This window comes from Sorex fumeus, unplaced genomic scaffold (genome assembly GCF_029834395.1).
Source record: "Sorex fumeus unplaced genomic scaffold, SorFum_2.1 ptg000048l, whole genome shotgun sequence".
Taxonomy (NCBI): Eukaryota; Metazoa; Chordata; class Mammalia; order Eulipotyphla; family Soricidae; genus Sorex; species Sorex fumeus.
Window position 1 is genome coordinate 5,613,420 of NW_026606105.1, and position 23,666 is coordinate 5,637,085.

At 41.0% G+C, this 23,666-nt stretch overlaps 1 protein-coding gene across 1 annotated transcript in view; it reads right to left on the reverse strand.

Annotated features, from left to right (window-relative positions):
* LOC130032401 (maltase-glucoamylase-like) overlaps window positions 1-23,666 on the reverse strand; it is a 91,210-nt gene that overhangs the window by 36,742 nt on the left and 30,802 nt on the right. The window contains 12 exon segments of the mRNA XM_056123957.1: window positions 2,056-2,210; window positions 4,516-4,716; window positions 5,129-5,281; window positions 6,492-6,659; window positions 7,209-7,258; window positions 8,250-8,338; window positions 15,400-15,524; window positions 16,058-16,114; window positions 17,492-17,576; window positions 19,501-19,655; window positions 20,200-20,316; window positions 21,980-22,151. Coding sequence (XP_055979932.1) covers window positions 2,056-2,210; window positions 4,516-4,716; window positions 5,129-5,281; window positions 6,492-6,659; window positions 7,209-7,258; window positions 8,250-8,338; window positions 15,400-15,524; window positions 16,058-16,114; window positions 17,492-17,576; window positions 19,501-19,655; window positions 20,200-20,316; window positions 21,980-22,151 — 1,527 coding nt within the window.

Below are 23,666 nucleotides of genomic sequence, written 5' to 3' on the forward strand. Positions count from 1 at the left end.
GCATGAATGCATTTATGGCTGCGTGACATCTTTTTTTTTTTTTATCTCATTCTTACTTTGGACAACCTGGCAGGCAAATGAATGTAACTTGCCCACACGGTAGAGTTTGGCAAACTCCCCGTGGCGTACCCAATATGACAAATACCAGTAACAATGATGGGTCTCATTCTCCTAACCCTGAAAGAGCTTTGAATATGGCACTTTTTAAAATCTCAGGGCTAGGATGAAGGAGACGTTACTGGTGCCTGCTCGAGGTAATTGATGAAAAACAGGATGAACGTGATCGTTATTAACATTAATTTGATTATATTTAGGTATGAGGTCTACAATAGTGTTAACATTTATCAAACCTCACCACCAACAAAGTACCCAAGACCCCCCACCAATATTCATACATTAATTCCTGTCTATCTCTTCATTCTCCTACGACCCCTTACCGGACATCAACTACATAATCTCAGTCCTGTAATCCAAGGCTAGGTGTTTGTCAGTGTTAGATACTGTCCACTCCCTGTCTTTTGCTGTGGTTTGCTCTGCATACCAAAGGTGATTGAGATCTGATACTGCCCTTTCTCTCTGACTTATTTGAGTTATTTGACCTAACATGATATACTCTATATTCATTCATTTATCTGTCATTGGATATGTAAATCGTTTTAAATCCTAGTTATTACACTCAGTGCAGCAATGATACTGGATCATACACAAAAATTCATTCAAAGTTGAATGAAAATGTTAGTAATTCATAAAACAAGTGAAGGAAAAATATCTGCAGAATTCTCCAAATATGAAGTCATTTTTTAGACTCCATTAGCAAAAATAACAAAAATGGGTACTACATCAAATTACAAAAGTTTGACAGGGTCAAAAGTAAAAACCACTCCTATAAATGGGAGAAAACAGTTCTACACCATACATCAGATAAAAGACTAATATCCACACTACATCAAGCACTCCAATGCTCAACAACAACAACAAAATAAGGCCCATCAAAAAAGAAGATACATCAAAATATTGGAAAAGGAGATAAACCAATACTTCCCCCAAAGGGACATATGGCCAACCATGCCACCAGGCATAATTAAAGCATGTTTATTGTAATTTACTGGTGTAATACAAATTAGAATTTCAATGAGATACCATTTAACAGTATGGAAAATGGTATACATAAAAAAAATGGAAACAATCAGTGTTGGCTGGGATGCAGTGAAAAAGGAATCTTCACAGAGGTAGGGCATTTGCATTACAAGCGGCCAACATGGCCGACCCGAGTTCGATTCCTCCGCCCCATTCAGAGAGCTCGGCAAGCTACTGAGAGTATCTCGCCCGCACAGCAGAGCCTGGCAAGCTACCCATGACGTATTCGATATGCCAAACAGTAACAAGAAAGTCTCACAATGGAGACGTTACTGGGCCAGCTCGAGAAAATCGATGAACAACGGGAGGACCGTGACCATGACCATTCACTATTGGTGCCAATGTCTCTGTGGAAAATAGTATGGAGACTTCTCAAAAAATACATATAGGTATCAACATTATATATATATATATATATATATATATATATATATTTGACTTTCATATGACCCAGTGATTAATTTCTTGGCATCTGCCTCCAAAACACAAAATCATTCATTTGAGCAGGTCTATTTTAATGTCACTTCCTTAAAGAGGTTTATTTTAAACATAGCATCAAAAGTATAGCATCCTAGGGTCACCAGGATTTTTTCCTACATAGTAGCTGCACAATTTTAAACTCCATTGTGCAGATTTTGAGTTTATATTTGTTACTTGCTAATTACATTTTCTTTGGTCATGAGAAGAGAGAACTCATTTTCTACAACCACCTTCTACAACATTTCTTAAATGAATCCCCAGGTCTCTGCTATTGCCTTGGTAATTACACTTAGTGGGCTGAACATTTCTTGACAAAAAGAATTGACATAAAAGGATGGACGATGTGATGTTTTGACTCAGAATATGACCTGCAGTGACATGAATGTAGAAAGACAATTAATCAACACCAATTCCAAAACCAGACATGGAGATACTTGCATGGTGGTGCCTGTGCTCTTCCGAATGATTAAAATCCCAAATGGATCGTCTGCAATTTCGACTTCATAAAGTCTACCTTCAGGGGTGCTGGATGGAGTATTGGGTAAGTTGAGAGGAACTGGGACTTCATAGCGTTTGTTGTTGGGATCATAAATCTAGAATAGAGGAAATAGACTGTAGGTGAGAACAGTACTTTTGAAATCTCTACCGTTCATAGAATTTTGACCTTTTTGACAAAGTCTGACGGCCTTACCTTCATGCTCATTTGGATTTTATTGACATGCCAAAGAATAATATCAGAATTAACATGATTCAAATCTATTGCATTTTATTTCTAAGGAATGTATTAATATGGAAATACAATCATTTTGATACTGGTTAGTTGGTGCTTATGTATATATGAATATGTTTTCAGTGCATCATATTTAAATGCACAAGTATATACAAATACCTGAAAATTTCCAAACTGAAAAAAAAGAACACCCTCCAAAAACATTAACTCTACTTTGATTAGAAAAATTACTGCCCTTGCTAAATTGATTCATTATGTATCCGTTTTATTTCTGCTTGCCATACTACTAAACTGAAGAAGATGTTGTCTTTAAGAAGAGAATGATCACCAAAAGAAAATGAAAAGGACATGGGAAGGGGGGCGTTCCTGGCTCGTCCTTCATGCCCTACTGAGGTCACGGGTTGCCACTCACGAGCTGCTCTCTGGCACGGCCAGGGCTCCAGAAGCACAAGGACTTAATGCAGAGCCCAGAAGCTTGCAGCAGAAAAGTGAATGGACTATGCGTTAATCCATGGCTCCATGGCTCCAGAGCCACAGAAACCAATCTCATAATTATCTTGCCCTCGGCAGAAATACTTCCAGGCTTAATAAGTAAAATATCAGAAATCCAAACTCGTGGCTGCGAGACATCATTTGGTTCTTGTAACCAGGTGTAGAAAACAAATTATTTTGCAATGCCTTTTCAGCAGGTCCGATTTTGGGGTGTAAACTCTAAACAATAATGGTGCATCTTTTGTCGAAACAATCTAATCAAAGTAGACAGAATGCTAACTAGAATTCATCTGCCTCACAGGCATTGGGAGGGGTGGGAGGAGGAGTGTATTGGGGTTCTTGGTGTTGAAAAATAATTACTCGTGAAGGGAAATGTGTTTGATCATTGCATGACCGAGACTTAAACCTGAAGGCTTTGTAACTTTTCCCACAGTGATTCAATAAATACATTTAAAAAAATTTTTTAAAAAGAAAAAAAAAGAAAATGAAAAGGACCACCACATAGGACTCTATGGACTGAGGGAAGAAAATGTCTCCTGCTATATCTAGGTAACAGGGACAGTTTAGAGGGGAAAATATAGGCTGAGTACAAAAAACTTCCAACCGTTAACCAAATAAAGAAAAAAAGAACACATAGAAAAACACATGCAAAGACACAGAGAATTAAAATAGATCAGAAAGAGGAAAACATTGTGGAGAGAGCTACTATATAGTCAGACTAAACAGTGGTGAAGAAGCACAGCACGGAATTTAGGCAAATTTATTTATTTCAGGCCCAGTTCAATCCTCCCCTGTCTCAGCACTATGATGATCACCTTTATGGCGAATTGAAAGAGCATCATCCTTGATGAGATGTTGTAAAAGAAACCAGTACAGTTTAGTATGAGATTATGAGAACCTTTTAGGCAAGCTACATTGGCTTCCTTCATTCATTCCCTCACTCGCTCAATAAACATCTGAATGCTAACTATCGAACATACGCTATGCCAGAGTTCAGAAATGTAAAGATGAAAGGACAAATACCTGCCTCTGAAAAATAATTTTGCAGAAAAATAGATGTAAAGATAGTCCATCGGTATTATATTTTATTCCTAGAAACCAAAAGATCACTACACTGTTCTGGCTGTTTTCACAGATCCCCCAAATTCAGTATCTAAAATGGAACTCAGTCTTATTTTACATAAGCCCAAACAAACCTTTTCAATGATCCCAGACCAATGAATGTTACCACCTTGTTACCACCTTGTGTAGAGGTGCAAAGTAGGGACCCAGTGTTTTTCCAGCTCTTTCCTCTCTCAGCTGACCAATCTATGATCAGTCACCAAATCCTAGCATCCTACTTCCTAACTCTCCCAAAGTTGAACACTGTTCTGTATCTCTTTCCCTGTATCAGGTCTCACTCAGCTGGATGCCGCACATGAATCAACCAACTCATCACCACCTAATATGACTCTCCTTTTGCATTATTGCCCTCCTGATCATTTTCTTTCTGCATTAGTACTTGCCAGATGGGAAGAGATCTGCCTGTTCTCTGATTGCTTTTAGAAAATGATATGGCAGTCAGGAGAGTTTAAAAGAGCACACTTCTCTCAGGATTCAGTCACAATGACTAGCAAAGCTTTGTGGAACTTAGAAAACTGTCACTAATACTTGACATTTATACTGTAAATACTTACCTTAAACTGCAGCATCTCATTCTTATGGTAGGTGACACTCAGACTGAGCTGTGTCACAGGTGTTGAGGGGAAAGCACTAGCACGAGCCTGGGGCTTTATGGTGAGGGAAGCTGTAATCCCGTTTTGTAGTTTCTGAATATTGTGGACATTGTATAGACTGTCGTTAAAATAGCAGTAAGGGACTCGCTCAGCATTGGTTTCCTGGAAAGTTAAGTCAAAGTTAGTTTCACAACAGTCTGAGGATGACCAGATAAAAGGGTTTAGAGAAGGCATTTTATAGGAAGGAAAACCATTTATAGGAAGGAAAGCCCAATGCCTGAAATTCTATCACTGATGCATATCCCTAGTCTGAATCTCCTTGTATCAAATGCACTCCTCAGTAGTGACATAGTTTGAATTCTTAGTCATCATGTAAAATATGTGTAAAAATAAAAACATCCCCTCCACATTCCCTCCCTCTTCTTACTGATCCTTCACATTCAGAAGAAAAAATTTAGACTCCTTTCAGAATTCCTTTCTTTTCAAGGATTTTAAGGAGTGACATGGGAACTGGTGCTATGCTAACAAAATGATAAAGTATAAAGGCCTTAATGTCAGTTAACACAATGGTTACCTCCCAGATACAACCACGTGCAATGCATTTCTCCTCGGTGGCACCATCCTGGTCGGGGTAGCAGTCTATTTTATCTTCATTCCTTGTATATAGTTCCCACTCCAAGGTATACATTTCTCCCAGGGCAAGATTAAGTTTTGTGATGTTGGCGATCTGTATGAATAGAAAGAGAGCAAGGAAAGGCATGCTCAGAACTTGCAAGAACTGACAAGGTCAGATAGATCCTTCTAGTTTGGATACCTCAGATCAGTGTTCTTGAACCACGCTGGAGCCATAGCACAGCAGGTAGGGTGTTTCTCTTGCATGCGGCCGACCCGCGATTGATTCCTTGTCCTTCTCTGACAGCCTGACAAGCTACTGAGAGTATCCCACCCAAACAGCAGAGCCTGGCAAGCTACCCATGGCATAGTTGATATGCCAAAAACAGTAACAACAAGTCTCACAATGGAGACGTTACTGGTGCCCGCTCGAGCAAATCAATGAACAACTGGACAACAGTGCTACAGTGCTACAGTGCTACATCTTCAGACTAGCACACCTGTTCTACCTACTGGTCTGTGGACTGGCAGTTAAAACCATGGCAGCAAACTAACTAGGGGTTTTCAACCCCAACTTCAAATCAGTACGGGTCCATGGACCAGTGGTTGAGATCACTTAGACCCTTCGAAGTCTGATCACAAATTCAATCCAAACTGATCCTTTTCCAAAAGTGAATCTTGCCTATTGTATTTGTACACTTATGGATTAACACAAGCTATTTTCAGTCCTTAGAATCCTTAGATGGGTTTGTTCTACTTTCTCAGTTTGAGTGTTTCATCTGTATAAATGCCCCTTTTAGAAAAACCATGCATACTTGTTGAACACTTTGATAGTTGCCCACCCCATGTAAAATTTTCCCTCTTAGTCACTTTTTTCTCTTTGGAAAACAAAATTTTCAGAAACGAACTAACTGCTGAATTCACAGAGCTTAGCTATGGGTTTTTGGACGAGTTGGCCAATCTATACTCCCTTGCTTTAGGAGTCTATTCCTTATTTTAACTTTTCCTCCCTGAACACGCTTTTATTCTCCTGTAACCAACTCCATTATAGCTATAACTAAGAAGTTCACAGAGGAAAAACATCCTCAATCCTGACAATGCTGAGACCTGAACTAGTGCTAGCCCCACTTCCAAAATGGGGGGAAATGTGCACTGTCTCTCTAATTCATTCTAACCCAGTCACTCCTCTTCTCCAAAGCTTATGTCTTTCCTAATCAGGTATTAAAGCATGCCTTAGTCCATCAAGAATTCATGTAACTTTGTCAGAAAAGAACATTGTAAACTATGAAAATCCTAATTGGCTATCCCAATAAATGGACTTTTACCTGTAGTTTATCATCATAAGTGACTTCAGGAGACATTTGAGTTGGAGCACCATTGTGCTTCACTGTTACATTAATAATACGTGTGATCCCGAGTATTTTAATATCTTGAAATTCTAAATTATTAGGATCTTTGTAGGTTGAAGGCAAAGGCTTCATATCCAAGCGGTTCTATAAAACAAGCACAAGTGTTTACCAATAACACACAGGTTCTCAAACAATATATTTTAGGCCAGCTACCCAAAGCTTTCTAATGGCTTTTACATGTTATTACTAATATTTACTCAGTAAATAAAAGCATAAGTTAATAATCCATGTATATGTGAAGGATAAAGATAAGAGATATATAGCAACATAGACAACCATTCTTAAAACAGAACTTTTAAAGACTGACTGCATTGAGATTCAAGTATTATGAGCCAAATCATAAATTAAAATGTGCTCATCTGTAGTCATAAAAACATATGATAAGAATATAATTATACACATGAGCTAATAGACAAATCTCACACCCAAATTTTATAAAAAATATGCTACTGTGGACTAGAAAGATCACTCAAACGACTGGAGCAGATGCTTCGTATGCAGGACCTCAGGGTTTACTCCTCAACACCAATAGCATGCTTCCCAAGCATGGTACCAGGAGTAGTCCCCAAGTGTCACTAGCTGAGGCCAAAAACAACAATAACAAATACAACACAGAACACACACAGCACTCACATTGATGAGAGAAAACTCATAGAAGATATGTTTGTCTTGGGCCAAAGTACCTGAAAGTGAGAGAAAAGTGAGTCACTGCTGTCTGCTTGCCATAATGGAACAGATTTTACCCTGGTTCTCCATGAAGCTACCTCTGATGAATGACAAGACCAAGGCCAAGCCTCATTTTGACCTTTTCTTTCAACTTCAAGTATTTTCCACTGGAGTCTTAGGTGAATCCGTTCCCTATGCTTAAGTTATAGTAACATCAGTATGAAACATGGCTAAGGTGCCTCACAGCTAGATCAAGGCACCTTCACAAAGTGCTTTCTTAACAGGGGTGCTAAGAGTGTGAAGTTAGTGTTTCACTAACAGGAGTGTGTCCTTCATGTTGTTTACATTAGTTCACAAGTATTTGGAGAAAGAAACATAAAGTAACAAAATAGGAGACTAACACCCAAGAATGTCTGAGATTAGTACCAGGAATTTTACTCCATGGCTTGGAGGCCAGCCACACATGCTAGGGGAAAAGGGAGCTCAGATAAAGAAGGGAGCACCAAAAAAAAGGGTGTTGGGAGGATCCTCCCAGGATGGGAGAAGCATGCTTAAAGTAGACTATAGGCCAAACATGATTGTCACCCATTGCCTCTTTTGCAAACCATAACACCCAATAAGAGAGAGAAAACAAAATGGAATGCCCTGCCACAGAGGCATTTTTTAAAAAAAGATTTTAAAAAAGATTTTAAAAAAGATTAAAAAAAAGATTCTTATTTGCAAATAAAATGGCAGGAAGAGTAATGCCTCTCTCTCAGAAGTTCTTTGGCAATACAAAGAAAACCTAGAACTACATAACTCAGCAGTGGAAAAATTCTAAGAGGTAGACATGTGTTTTATTTCCACCTTTGGTCCCTGTGCCACCACCCCTAGGCATTACACCTCAAACCAAACTTCTCGAGAATGGTTAACAGTTCTGTGCCTAGTGAGATTTCTTCCATTGTGGAGTGGTGGAGTAGCTCAAAGATGCAGGCTTGGGTGTAGCAACATGGCAGTAATAGCGCTCACCTGTCGATTCTCCATCATCCCAGAAGAGTTCACCTTTCGCTTGTCTTTTCTCATCCAGGGCAATGATGAGACCAAGAGGGTTCCTTCGGCTGTGGAAAATAATACATGTATGAGACAGGCTTAGGATTCAAAGAATTTTTTTCCACAGATTTCAACTCAGGAAGATTAGCCACAGCAGAAGGTTCTGTTTCTTCATATATGTCAAGATCAAAAGAAGCCTCTTCCAGTAGAATCAGAATCTTCAGTCAGAGAAGATAAGAATACCCTCAAAGACTGGGAAGGAGCTGGAATTTAAGTCCCCGAATCACTGCAATAGGGAAAATTAAAGCTGTGGATGCAGCTATTCTTTAGAATATAGATGACTAGAAGATAAAGAAATTGTAGACAATAATTGGTTCAAATGGATAACCAGTGATGACATACAAAAGAGTCTGGGGATGTAGCTCAGTGATAAAGCACTTGCCTTGCATATATGAGGCATTGAGTTTAATCCTCAGTTTCACACACACACACACACACACACACACACACACACACACGTTTATTGCACTTGGGGAACTTACATATTTTCCCTCATTGAAAATTGTTTTATACGATCTGAAGAGAAACCAGAGCAGGACTATTAAAACCCAGATCCCGGAAGAGAACAGCCCAGAGTCTCCTGCACCCGTGCCTGGCTGTCCTCTCCAGGGCCCCTTGGAAGGGGGCACGTTGAGTTTCCCTCCTTGCCCCGACCAGGGCTCCAGAAGCCAAAGACTTCCAGAACCAGCCACCACCAAGCTGAGACTACTCTCCACATGCATGAAAGTATCGGCAGAGGAACAAAGGCATGCGGGTTCCGGGGCTGAGATCTCCAAGCCTGCTCGGATCGGGGCTGAGCATCCTCCTCCCAGATCCTCCATATTCCAGTAGGCAGGGGTCACATCCACCAACTGGTCCTCTGGCGCCGTGTAATCCCATCAATGGCCAAGACCCAGAGACTAAAAAACCCAGCTCCTGGACATCTAATTATCTCATGCTTACTTTGGACAACTGGCAGGCTACTGAATGTAACCTACCCACACAGCAGAGTCTGGCAAACTCCCGTGGCGTACCCAATATGCCAAATACCAGTAACAATGATGGGTCTCATTCTCCTAACCCTGAAAGAGCCTTGAATCTCAGGGCTAGGACGAAGGAGACGTTACTGGGGCCTACTCGAGACAATCAATGAACAGCAGGATGGTCGTGATCTTGATTGTGAAAATTGTTTTGACTCCCAAACCAATAAAACTGATTAAAAATCATTTTATGTAATGATAACTTTCCTAATTTGATTCTCAGTTTGTTTTAACAGAAGAGTGAAACAATTGGTATCCAGCTTTATATTATAGAAATCACAAAATAATATTTCAAAAGCACTAAAAGCTGAAAAAAGAAATAACTCTAGAGAAAGGCCATTTCAGTCTATGGTTTTCAATGGCTGTTCTGCTGGTCTATAGATATCTAACTCCCAATTTCCTGCTTCTGCTTAATCCTCCAGTGACCCCACATTCAGCATTGTGGTCTTTTAGAGTTCAACTTTCCACTCTGTCTTCTGAAAGTCAACTATATTATTGACTTTCATGTAACACATGTTTGTTGAGAATCTTTCATTTACTAAGAAGTCCAAGCGATCCAAATACAAATAGACTATAGCTCTAAAGAGGATCTAGAATATTAGAAGACAAATTCAACAATTTTCGTCAATGAAGCAGAATGTAAAGTGTGACTCAGAAGGTAAAGTACTTATAAGAATGCAGAATGATGGAGTGCCCTAAAAGACGTGGATGAGATCCCTCCCCATCCCAAGGCACCCAGTCCTGGCAGCCCAAAGCCTCCAGAACTCAACTGCCACCATTCTCATAGCCATTCTCCACATGTACGAACCGAATCTCAGCCCCAAGTGAACCTATTCCTGGACACTTCATACCACATACCCTACCCATATTTTAAGAGCACCGCACCATATTTGATGGGGTTCAAAGTAGAAGGCAACCAGTCTTAGAGGGAAACATTTTTACATATATATATATATATATATATATATATATATATATATCACTGTATCATTGTCATCCCATTATTCATCGATTTACTCAAGTGGGTGCCAGTAACGTCTCAATTTATCCCAGCCCTGGGATTTGATTTAATTTGATTTATATTTTTTACATTTTTTTTTATTAGTGAAACACCATGAGGTACAGTTGTAGACTTACAAACTTTTGTGCTTGGGTTTCAGTTATACAATGATCGAGTATTCATTCTCCACCAGTGCCCATTTTTCACCACCAATGAACCCAGTAGCCCTCCCACCCCCCAACTCATCCCCCCCACCCTGCCCCACCTCTGTGGCAGGGCATTTCCTTTTGCTCTCTCTTTCCTTTAGGATGTTGTGCTTTGCAATAGAGGTATTGAGTGGCCATCATGTTCGGTCTATAGTCTACTTTCAACATGCATCTCGCACCCTGATCGAATCCTCCAAACACCCTTTACTTGGAGTTCCCTTCACTATCTGAGCTGCCTTTTCCCCCCAGTATCTGCTGCCGGCTTCCAAGCCATGGAGCAGACCTCCTGGTACTTATCTCAACAATTCTTGAATGTTCGTCTCCCATTCTGTAACTTTATATTCCTCAGATGAGTGCAGACTCTCTACATATGTCCCTCTCTTTCTGACTCATTTCACTTACCAGCCCTCAGATTTTAAAAGCCTCTCCTTACTTGCCTTTCCCAACAATTGGAGGCTTTTTCAGGGTCAGGGGAATGAGACCCCATAACCATGCCACTAGATTCTGCACCAGGCTGGTTTTCACTCGGGGGGGGGCACCCAAGAGTGGGTGCAGGTGAGAGCCCTCCCCCCTGCAAGGAACCCAGCCTCCACAACCGACCTCCATTACCCAACTGCCACCATGCTCCAGGCCGCTTTCCACAACTCTGACACATCATAAAACACTCCCGACCCATTTTCCATAAAATCGTAGAGGGAAATATATTTATGTGCCTCTCAGAGGGCCCAGCCAGCTACCAAGAGTATCCCACCCACACAGCAGGGTCTGACAAGCTCCCTGTGGCGTATTAGATATGCCAAAAACCATAATATAACAGATCTCATACACACACACATACACACACACATACACACACACATACACACACACATACACACACACACACACATACACACACACACACAAGGTTCAACCTTTAAAAGCATGTTAGTGATCTCTTATAGAAAGGCTAAATGGCCCTTCAGTGAAACTTTTTGTAGCATTTTCAGCAGTCTTTCATAACAAACAATACAAAATATATATACTACAATACAAAATATATACTACTACTTTATAAAATCCCCATGCCAGAGCCTAACAAGTTCCTTTTAGCTTATTTTATATGCCAAAAACAGTAACAACGAGTCTTACAGTGGAGACATTACTGGTGCCCACTCAAGCAAATCGATGAACAACAGGACGACAGTGCTACAGTGCTAATTTATGAAATAAAAAAATAAATGAAAAGAACTCAGAATGACATTTCTAGGGGTCCCAAGACCTAGGTGATCCAGAAAGAACCACATGCTCAAATACTGCCTGATCCCAGATTACCTACAACACAAGATCCTTGATCTCTGACTGAGCAGAGTCCTGACTTCTGACCTAAGGTAGTGCAAATTATTTCTACAGGAAGGGACCCATGTTTAGATGAACAAATTTGAAAACAAAAAGTTGTTAATAAGCATACAAAGAAACTGTCTAGCACACAGGATTATATTCACCTAACGACTTGAGGTAGTAGAATTTTCAGATATAGAGTATAAAACAATGATAATTGAACTACTAGATAAATCATCTATGGATCAAGAGAGTCCAGGGAAAAAAATGCTCAGAAATTTGGTGGTGGCATCACTCCCTCTGTTGGAAGGGTTAGAGAAGATCTCTGCAGGTGAAATTGGAGTTAAATGTGAAGGATAACAGTGAGTATAGCAAAGTGTAGCCAGGTATGGTCAAGACAAAGAAAGAAAGTAAAAATTGAACAATAGATGTAGTAAAATAAATGGGTATATTTAAGAAGAGAGATATTTTGGTGATCCTCGTCCATAGAGTATATTAAGGAGAGATAGTGGTTGGGTTATTTGTTTTTGTTTGTTTGTGTGTGTTTTAGTAGGGCCTCCCAAATAGTGTTTGGGGGCTCTTAGGGTCACTCCTGGTAATTTTCAGCAAACCAGACTGGTGAGTCAATGCAAAAAGCAAGAAGATGGTGTTTCTAGGGCCCTGCCGGAACACAGATCACCAGGACAGGCTCAGCAGGAATCAGAGGAAGACATGGTTTTTAAGTTAATGTGGAAGCATGGTGTGAATGGCCCTAAGCACTATGCAGATAAATAGCCCTTGAACTTTAATTAGGAGTAAAACAAACTGAAGTTTTTCATTTTGAATAGATGCTTTTGGTATCTGAATGCAGAAGAGCCTAAAGGTGGATGATAGAGAAAAGGAAACCAACTGGTCTTAAACACAAATGTGTTTTCCATAAATACCATTAGGACGGGCTGGAGCGATAGCACAGCAGTAGAGCATTTGCCTTGCACGCAGCCAACATGGCCGACCCGAGTTCGATTCCTCCGCCCCTCTCGGATAGCCCGGCAAGCTACCGAGAGTATCTCACCTGCATGGCAGAACCTGGCAAGTTCCCCGTGACGTATTCGATATGCCAGACACAGTAACAACAAAGTCTCCAATGGAGACGTTACTGGGCCCGCTCGAGAAAATCGATGATTAACGGGAGAGCCTTATTATTATTACCATTAGGACAAAAATCTATATTTTGTAAAATCAAAAAGAAAAGCTCAAATCTGTTTCCTAGTCTCCAATCAACTTGCTGTCTGTTAAAAACACTGAAATTCTTTCAGAGACAGATACAGAGTGAGCCTCCTTAGTAGGAAGGGAGTCTGTGATTTGAGACTTAAATCAGGGCAATGAGAGAACTGAAACATGAGGGGACAGAAAATTCACAGGTAACTTTTAAGCCCATTTCGTATCACAAAATTACTCCGTGGGAGAAAATGAGATATTAAGGTAATAGGAAAGGGAAGATGGACCTCCCCCCATCCCACCCCCATCACACACACACACACACACACACACACACACACACACACACACACACATACAAACACACACACCAATAATGTAAAAATGAAAGTAAGTGAATCAAAAGCACAGCATGATGGATGGATGGTTGGGCTGAGGCAGACAGGGTCATACGCAAAAAATCATTTGATGAAATTGAGAGATTTTAGGGCCAATGTTCCAGCAGTTCTGACCAAAAAACCACTGACGTTTGACCATATAGTAGCCAGCGTGTTTTGAAGAGAAATGCAATAGATTTAGGAGGCGCAGAGATTAAGTTTTTTGTTTTTACAATCCTTTTTTAAAAAACTCTAAATCACAGATTTCTTAGACGATGATACCAGGGCATTAGTCATCCAGAGAACCCCAGAATAGAACTGGTGAACCCAGCACCTTCCCTCGTAAAGCCCCAGCAGCCGAAAACCTCCACACTCCACAATTGCTGCCATTCTCATGGCTGGACTTCACTACTCCGAATAAGCCTCATCCAGAAATTTAACTGTTTAAAAACTGAGTGGAGCAGGTTTTGTGATTGAAATCTCTAGGTTCTCAGAGAGTTGGGGATGACTACCTCTCCACACCTCCCTGTTCTTCTGGAAGCCTCAGCAGTCATGCCCATGAACTGCCTCTGGTGCCAAATAAACTCATTAAACGACAATGATCCAGAGACTCACAAATGAATCTTGAAAGTTGCAGAGATGCTTCCGGATTCCATGCCAGGCTGAGTCATCAATGGCACCCAAAATCACCATCCAGTTAAAAATTTAACTTGAGCTGTGTCTTCCCGTTCAAAATGTTTTGAATTCCTGGAGCGCACAGCCTCATTTGCAGCCATGCAACATCTCAAACTTTACATCACTGATAAACCAGGAGTAGCACACCACATTGGATGGGATGTAAAATAGATGACAACCAATCTCAATTAACAAAATATAAGCACACAAAGTTTAACCTGTAACAACGTTTTAGTGAACTTTTATACAAGGGCTTAATGATTGACTCCCGGGTTGAGATACAGCAATCTTCACACACGTTCTTCCAAGGAAATATTTTTTGATCATTTTTCTGAGAATTATTTATAACAATGAATGTAAAAGAAATTATTTAGGGCCTGTGATAGGTACAGGCTTGAACGGTGGTTGAGAAAATTGGAAACAACGGTGGTGGGAAGGTGCAATGGTGGAGATATTGGTGATGAAATGTTGAGTGTAACATATAATTATGAACAATTTATTTTAATAAATAAATTTTTAAAACTTTTAAAAAAGAATACGCCGGGGGGGCTGGAATGATAGTACAGCGATTAGGGCATTAGCATTGAATGCAGACAACCCGGGTTTGATTCCCGGCATCCCATATGGTCCCCTAAGCACTGCCAGGAGTAATTCCTGAGTGTAAAGCCAAAAGCCAAGAGGTAACCCCTGTGCATCTCCAGGAGTGATCCAAAATGCAAGGAAAACAAAAGAACATGCCACGCCACGGGAGGAGGAGAGAGAGAGAGAGAGAGAGAGAGAGAGAGAGAGAGAGAGAGAGAGAGAAAGAGAGAGAAAGAGAGAGAGAGAAAGAGAGAGAGAGAAGTGCCTGTCATTGAGGCAGACGGGGGGTGCAGACTGGAAGAAAACTGGGGACTGGTCATAGGAAATGTACACTGGTGAAGGGACAAAGGGATGGATATTGGAATTTTTTATGACTGAACCCCAATCATAAACAACTTTGCAGCTTTGTTTCTCAGAGTGATACAATACAATACAATACAATACAAAATGCAATACAATACAATACAATACAATACAATACAAATACAATAAAAAAAGAAGAAGCTACCATGCACAACCCAAGGGGCAGCTTGATGACACACACCCCTAAGCCAAACACACACATACCCTAGTGATCTTCCTCTCCACCACTCACACCATGCTTTAGCTTCTCCCATTGGATAACACATAAAAAACAGTTTGCTCAGCGTTATCAGCATTTCTGTTCAGTGGAAACTCCCAACTGGGCAGTACCTGGCCACTGTGGTTGTCGCCGGCTGTTGGGTGGGGAAGATGTAGCCTCCTCGGAGGTGAAGTCCGATGTGATTTTTAGAAAGCCTCATGGTCTTTATTTCTTTCCTCCAGTTCAGTTTAGCTCCCTGAGTCAGGCAGACAAAGCCAATACCTTAGTCCCATCACAGACTCACCTCTAGTTTATGTGCTCAGTTATCCACACTTCTCTTCTCTCTCTTACAACTCAATGACTTGTTTAATCAATCATGCATTAGAAGAAGAAAATTCAGAGTAATCAGTTTTACAGTGGCTGGGAAATTTTAAGAACATTGTGATCAAAATGAGGCTACTAGATAAATACTATAGAATTTGTTCATTCCTACAACAAGTAATCTGACTATCAATCAAGGTCAAATTGTCCATTGGTCCCCTCAATAATTTACTGAATAATATACTGAAGTTGACCTCGTGCTGAAATACAGTATATGGAAGTATTTTTTCAGATATTTTCAAGATTCTAACAAAGCAACCTAGACTTGCTTCTTTAATTTAGCTACAGATTTGCAGCAAACACTAGAGAAACACTACTCAGTCATACAAATGGATGTGCTTGTGCACACCTTCTCTTATAGCTGCAGCTTGTCCTCAGGGAGTTTAAGAAAAAGTCAAAGATACTCACAGTCTCATAATCATACCAGACAGCATTGGGTACATATGCCTCCACTTGGTCTGCACCCTGGAATCAAAAAAGATATTGTTCTTCATTTCTAATATTTACTAAGGAATGTTTTTACTTCGCATTTAACTGAGTACATAAATGGCCTTTGTTTTTGTTATCAAATAGCACCTATCCTCTGTCTTCTGATAGGAATAGTAGCAATAACTTGGCAAACATTCCTCCACCCCGAAAGGCAAAAGACATATTTATTTTTATCTTCATCTTCATCATTATCATCATTTATGGAGCATATTATGCTTAAAAATACCTTCAGCTTTGGGGACCAGAGAGATATTACAGTGGGTAGGGCAGTTGCCTTGTATGTGGACAGCACGGGTTCAATCAATAGTATCCCATATGATGCCCTGAGCCCATCCAGGAGTGATTACTGAGTGCAGAGTCAGGACTAACCCCTGATCATCACCAGCCATGGCCCCCAATTATATTTTGCTTTTTTGGGGTCACACCAGGCAATGCACAGGGGTTACTCCTGGCTCTGCACTCAGGAGTTACTCCTGGCAGTGCTCAGGGGACCATATGAGATGCTGGGAATTGAACCTGGGTCAGCTGCATGCAAGGCAAACGTCCTACACGCTGTGTTATCTCTTCAGCCCCCCCCCTTTTTCCCCAATTTTTTAAATTCCAGCTTTTATCAGTGGATTTCCAACAGGCCACAGAGATGAGTGCCATTATTCTGTCCCTTTCAAGGTTGAGGCTCATGTCCTCTCTCTGATCAGCATGAAGCAGAGGACACAACAATTTTCCTGGTCTTTGTCCTATCTTGCCTCTTGACAGAGAGCAAGTCTTCTGGGATGCTCTGGAGACAGAGAAGACGGCTCCCAAACTTACAGGAAGACAACGATGCTTCCACACTACCTGGGAACCTGGTCTCACCAGTCCCACCATATACTTAAGTCTTTAACTTGTTGCTTAAAAAATGTATGGAAGTAGTTTTTCAGATGTTATCAATATTGATATCAATTTGGATATCCTCTTTGGTATCTTTTAAATATCTCTTGATATTCTCTTTGGAGGACTGGAGTAATAGCACAGTGATAGGGCATTTGCCTTGCACGCAGACAACATGGCCGTTGTGAGTTCATTCCTCTGACCCTCTCGGAAAGCCCGGCAAGCACCGAGAGTATCTCCCCTGCACGGCAGAGCTTGGCAAGCTACCCTTGACGTACTCAATATGCCAAACACAGTAACGAAAAATCTCATGATGGAGACGTTACTGGGCCCGCTCGAGAAAATTGATGAAAAACAGGAGGACCATGATCCCTGATCCGTGATTCTCTTTGGAACAAAGTCAAGAGCAATGATTGCAGGAAGGGACATGCAGGGTACAACAGGAATAAAAACTGAGAAGAGTATGTTGGGGGGGGGCACACTTGCCTCCTGCAGCACAGGTGTGATGAGAAGGCCAGGACCCCATAAGAACTGTTGGTGCACATCCCACGTGTTGCTGTCATTGTAGAACCTGGAAGTAGGAGAGATGGCCATTGAGATGCAGGTAATGTTCTTAACAGTTCTCCGCACAAGCTGACCAAAAGAAGTGAGCTGTCTCCTGGGGCAACTCCTTCCAAATTACTCTGAGATATGCTCAAACCCCACTGCCCTTCTTCTGCAATCATATCCAACCCACCAGCCCTCATACCCTGATTCTTCTCTGAGGTTGGAAAAAAATTCCTTTTTCATTACCTATACTAGACAATGATTTCAGATAGTAACTTAATTTTCTATGCCCGTCCTTGAAAAATTAATGAATTTGCAGTGTATTTTAAAACATCAAGTGAGTACTAAAAAAAAAACTAAAATCAATCCCCTCCCAACCCCAAGAGGGGGGAGGAATCGAACTTGGGTCGGCCATGTTGGCCGCTTGTAAGACGAACGCCCTACCACTGTGCTATTGCTCCAGCACATGTCCGCCCCTCTCGGAGAGCCTGGCAAGCTACCGAGAGTATTCGATATGCCAAACCCAGTAACAACAAAGTCTCCAATGGAGACGTTACTGGGCCCGCTCGAGCAAATCGACGATCAACGGGAGGGCCTTTACTTTACTTACTTTACTTCCAACCCCAACAAGGTAACAGATAATTTACAATTTTTTCTGTTTCAGGCCATATGCCTTTCAAATGGAAGTTTCAGGAGGTGGATAAATTTTTCCCAAAGTAATAGATCCATAAGAATTATGCAGCAATGTGCTGTCAAGCTTTAGAATGTCAGACACAGAAGGGAGGCAACTGTGTTCTGACAAAGAGAGGTACTTCAGACAACTGGATAAAGAAACTATGGTTTATCTATAGAATAAAATATTACACAGATGTTAGGAAAACTGAGGTCATAAAATTCACTTATAAATGGATGAACATGGAGAGTATTATGCTGGACAAAAAGAGTAAGAAGGAGAGAGATAGACATAAAATAATTGCACTCATTTGTGGGACAGAAGAAAAAAAACCACAATATGAGACTAATACCCAAGGACAGTAGAAAAACAGGCCAGGAGGACTGGTCCACAGTCGGAAGCCTGTCCCAGGTGCTGGAGAAGAAGGCAGTTGGGATAGAGAAGGAACCACTATGGCAATGATAGATGGAAATGATCACTATTAGGAAAAGAACTGTATGCTGAAAACAGGTAAAGCAACAAACATGATAACCTCTCAGTATCTGCATTGCAAACCCATAGTGCCCAAAATGGAGGAGAGAGAGAGAGAAAGAGAGAGAGCGAGAGAGAGAGAGAGAGGTGCCTGCCATAGAGATAGAGACAGGCTAAGGTGGAAGGAGTAAAACTTTGGGCATTGGTTAGAGAAATGTACACTGGTGGATGGGTGTCGGAACTTTGTATGGTTGAAACCTGATCATGAATAGTCTTGTAACTGCGTATCTCATGGTGATTCAATAAAATAAATAAATAAATTTTTTATAAAAAGAGAGGTCCTTAGCTATCCTTATTTGTTAGTAGGAAATAACCAATCTGGAACTCATGATTTTATTAAATGGAAGACTTGTGCCTAAAGTCTGAATATAGTGTGATGCAGAAGAGTTGGTTACCATCTGGATGTTGAATCTTTTCAATGATTCAAAAGAAAGAACTTGGATGATTTTTCTAAGAGAATTAGTTGGTTTCAAAACAGAGAACAGACACCAAGTCTCAGAAATTGGAGGGTAATTTTCTCCCACAAAGAGAACAGTCTACAAAGACAAACACTGAATCCCTTAATTATAGACAAACACTTAATCCCTAGGCAGTAAGAGCTTTGCAAATACCAACTGGATTCCAGAGTTTTACATATATCCATACATATAATGAGAGACTACTTTAGCCTTTGCTCTGGTGTTTGATGACACAGTCAATGACATCCACATGCATTGAAAAAATTCCTTAGGTTTGGTCAACTTACTCATGCATAAGAGGCCTCGCCACAGTGTCTCCCCTGGTGTGGGCGCGATAGAAGAGGGTGTAGAGGTAGGGCAGTAAGGTGTAGCGAATGTTCAGGTATTTCTTGGAGGAAATCTCCAATGGAGAATTTGCTCCAAAGGCAGTAGGGTCCTGATCCTATGAGGGAAACAAGGGTTTGTAAATGCAATACGGTTATTGATAGCAGAAGCACCTGCAAAGTTTCAGGCTCCATTAATAAAAACCCGGAGTTTCTTTGCAAAAAGACCTTAGTGGCCTCCTGGCATCCCAGTTAAACAACGGGTCATCACTTCCCCAAGAAAGTGGCCATTCTTCACCTAGCATCTCACCCTGTCTCATTCACAGCTTAGGGTGCTTTTCCCTGCAGGCTGCTGCATGCCTCATTTTAAAGTATTGCCTCATTAAATTCCTATTGAAAAATAAGCAATGGAGTTCATGTGCACGGAGAGTTCCCCTTAGACCCACCATTCCCAGGAGGTAGTATGAGCAGGCACAGGGGCTGGGACAGCATGTGTGTAAACGAAGCAGTGCGAGCTCTGGTCCACTGCAAACAGCAGCATTTATTAACCAGAGTGAAGCACCTACAGGAACTGTATCCACAGACATCTTGCCAAGGACACAGACAGAATCCAGTTCCACTGTGTGCCATGTTCATTCCGATGGAATCTCTTGGGAGACTTACCCTGAAACCTTGGCCGTTGTGATTTCTGGAGAATGGATAAAAGGCTCCCAGCTGCATCCAGCGCGTGCAGAGCTCCTCATTGGTGTCCATTAAGAAGCCACAAATGTTAGCCCCTACCTGAAAGGACACCCAAGCATCATGTGTGCTTAATTCCTCAACTCCATCTGAGATTTCTATCCCAAATGAACTTTGTTGACCTCTTCCCAAGGAGGCTAATACAATGTGCTCAGAAGTGAGTAATACCGTGTCTACTCTGTTCCACTGGGTGACTTGAGTAGATTGCTTTCCTTTTCTGTACCTCAGTTTCCTCCTTGTATTAAATGAGTACATAGGGTTTTAGTAAATGGGTTGCACTGTAGCACTGTTCTCCTATTGTTCATGGATTTGCTCGAGCGGGCACCAGTAATGTCTCACAACAAATTGTGAGACTTGTTTTTACCATTTTTGGCATATCATACGTTACAGGTAGCTTGCCAGGCTTAGCCGTGCGGGCAAGATACTCTCAGTAGCTTGTCGGGTTCTCCAAAAGGGGTGGAGGAATCAAACCTGGGTCAGCTGCGTGCAAGGCAAACGCCCTACCAACTGTGCTAAATGGGGTAATATACTTCAAAAAATCATCAAAAAATCCCTTTTTGATGAAGGGTACTTAGAAATACTGATGGTATATTTTTTTTTGTTTTGGGTCGACCACTGGTGCTCAGGACTTACTTCTAGCTCAGTGCTCAGGGGTCACTCCTGAAGAGATCAGAGGACCATATGGGGCAACAGGTATTGAGCGCGGGTCAGCTGCTTCAAGGCAAGCATTCTAGTCACTCTACTATCTATCCATCTACAAGGTATTATTACTTTGCCCACACACTATTAGAATTAATCTTCCAAATGTCACACCCCCACAGCCACTCCCCTATTAAAGTATACTCTGTACCATTGGGGCTTACTCTTTTATTCCTCAATACATAGTTCCAAACAAACTTCCCCAAAGCACTGCCTACTCTACTTGTACACACCAATCCTTAGAATCACATCAAAAGAGCCCCCTAACTGCTTTTGCTTATGTTCACTTCTGAACCTACCTTGTGAGCCTGATAATACGTATTTTTTTCAAAGATAAGTGTCAAGTTCTCCAGAGGGTTTCTCTCAACGCTCTTCTTCAACTTCATTGTATGTCATATCCATGTCAGAGTTAGTAAATCCCTTTCTCAAAATCTCTCCTCTCATTTCATTACATATTCTTTAATTATTCTTCCCTATTGCCACTTGTCATAATGATTTGCTTGCATCTATATCTTCTCTTACTAAATTGTGAAGTCTTTGGAGAAAGAGAAGCTGTTTATAACAGCATAGTTCTTTCATTTGCCATCATCATCAGGCATACCTAGTCAACACTTTGCACATAGATGACCTCAGTGGATATATACTTTGAATTTAACTAAAACGTTTCAAAGCCGTTTTGAATGCAGGCAGCATCATGCACCTCTCTGAGTGCAGGATTCAGAGACGTGTTCAGTTTGTGAAAGGATCCATAGCATGTATAAGGAACTTGAGCATATTATTGCACATATATTATACCAGGTTTTACTTTTATCTTTATAAGGCAGCCCAAGAAAGAATACCATGGGAGCAGACTTATGTGCTCCACTTTCAAAAGAACACGTGCACTCAAAAGAGTAAATTTCTGGACATGCAGGGTAAAAAGGGGGAGCCTTATGATTTGGAAAGTTTCTAGAATGGGAATTTCTAAGAATTGAGGTTTGTGAAAGTGCTTAAAATATGGACTGACCATTGGAATACCAAAAAGGTTGAACTCGAGCATGCCAGTAATGGACCAGCGGAGGTCATCCCAGGTAGCTGCATTGTCTCCTAGCCAATGGCCTGCAAACTTGCCAGATCCCGCAAAGGTAGAGCGGGTGAGTATAAAGCTCCTCTTTCCAGGGAATACTTTCTTGGCAGCTCTAGGAGAGAAAGAGAGGGATTTGGGGAGTTAGAAGGTATTAGTGTGCTCCAGCTCAAGGGAGAAAGCCACAACACGAGGATCTAAACAGTGAGTAATCCCCGGCTTCTTTGTTTCTAGTATTCTCCCCAAAGGTTGTTCTTGGCAATATGGACATTCCTTCAAAAACTAGAAATTGAGCTTCCATATGACCCTGCAATTCCACTTCTGGTATTGCATCCCGAGGATGCGAAAAAGCACAGTAGAAATGACATCAGTACCTATATGTTTATGGCAGCACTGTTCACTGTCACTGTCACTGTCCTCCCATTGTTCATTGATTTGCTCGAGTGGGCCCAGTAACATGTCCATTGTGAGACTTGTTGTTGCTGTGTTTGGCATATCGAATATGTCATGGGTAACTTTGCCATATGGGTGAGATACTCTTGGTAGCTTGCCGGGCTCTCCAAGAGGGGTGGAGGAATCAAAACTGGGTCAGCCAGGTTGGCCATGTGCAAGGCAAATGCCCTATCCACTGTGCTATTCTGGAAAGGACCCAAGTGCCCAAGAACAGGCAACTGGTTAAAGAAACTTTGGTATACCTACACAATGGAACACTATGCAGTTTTTTAGGTGAGATGAAGTCATGAAATTTGCTTAGAAATGGATAGACATGGAGAGTATCATGCTAAGTGAAATGAGTCAGAAAGAGAGGGACAAATATAGAAGGACTGCGCTCATTTGTGCAGTATAAAATAATATAATGTGAGACTGACACCCAAGGACAGTAGACACAAGGGCCAGCAAGAATTCTCCATAGTTGGAAGCCTACCTCATGAGTGGGGGTGGGGAGAAGGCAGCTGGAATAGAGAAGGGATCACTAAGGTAATGATGGGAGGGATCGGTCGGGATGGGAGATGTGTGCTGAGAGTAGATAAAGGACCAAACGTGATAGCCTCTCAGTATCTGTATTGCAAACAATAATTCCCAAAAGTAGAAAGAGAGAGTATGGGGGAAATTATCTGCCATGGAGGCAGGGGGAGTGTGGGAAAGGGGGAATAGACTGGGGAGATTGGTGATGGGGAATGTGCACTGGTTGAGGGATGGGTATTTGATCATTGTGTGATTGTAACTCAAACATGAAAACTTATAACTATTTCTCATGGTGATTTAATAAAATAAAAGTAAATAAATAATTTTTTCAAAAGGTTGTTCTTGGAACCAGATCACATCAGTATGTTTATGCTGTGCTTTGTTGTGTTTTAAGATGTGTTACAGACATCATTAATTTCAAATAATTTCAAAATCAGTCTTTAAAAGACTAGTCATTCAAGGCATACAAATTTTATAAAAACAAAGATAAAATTTAACTGAACATAGATGTATATGCATTGGTCTGTCAGAGCAGGTCATTTTAAACATACCCAAAAATAAACTTACTAATATCCTTTTGGAACTTCTTTTTGAGTAATATTCTCTTTAAATAGAAATACTTTAAACATACAGTTGCAATAAGAAGTTACATTTAAGAATTCTA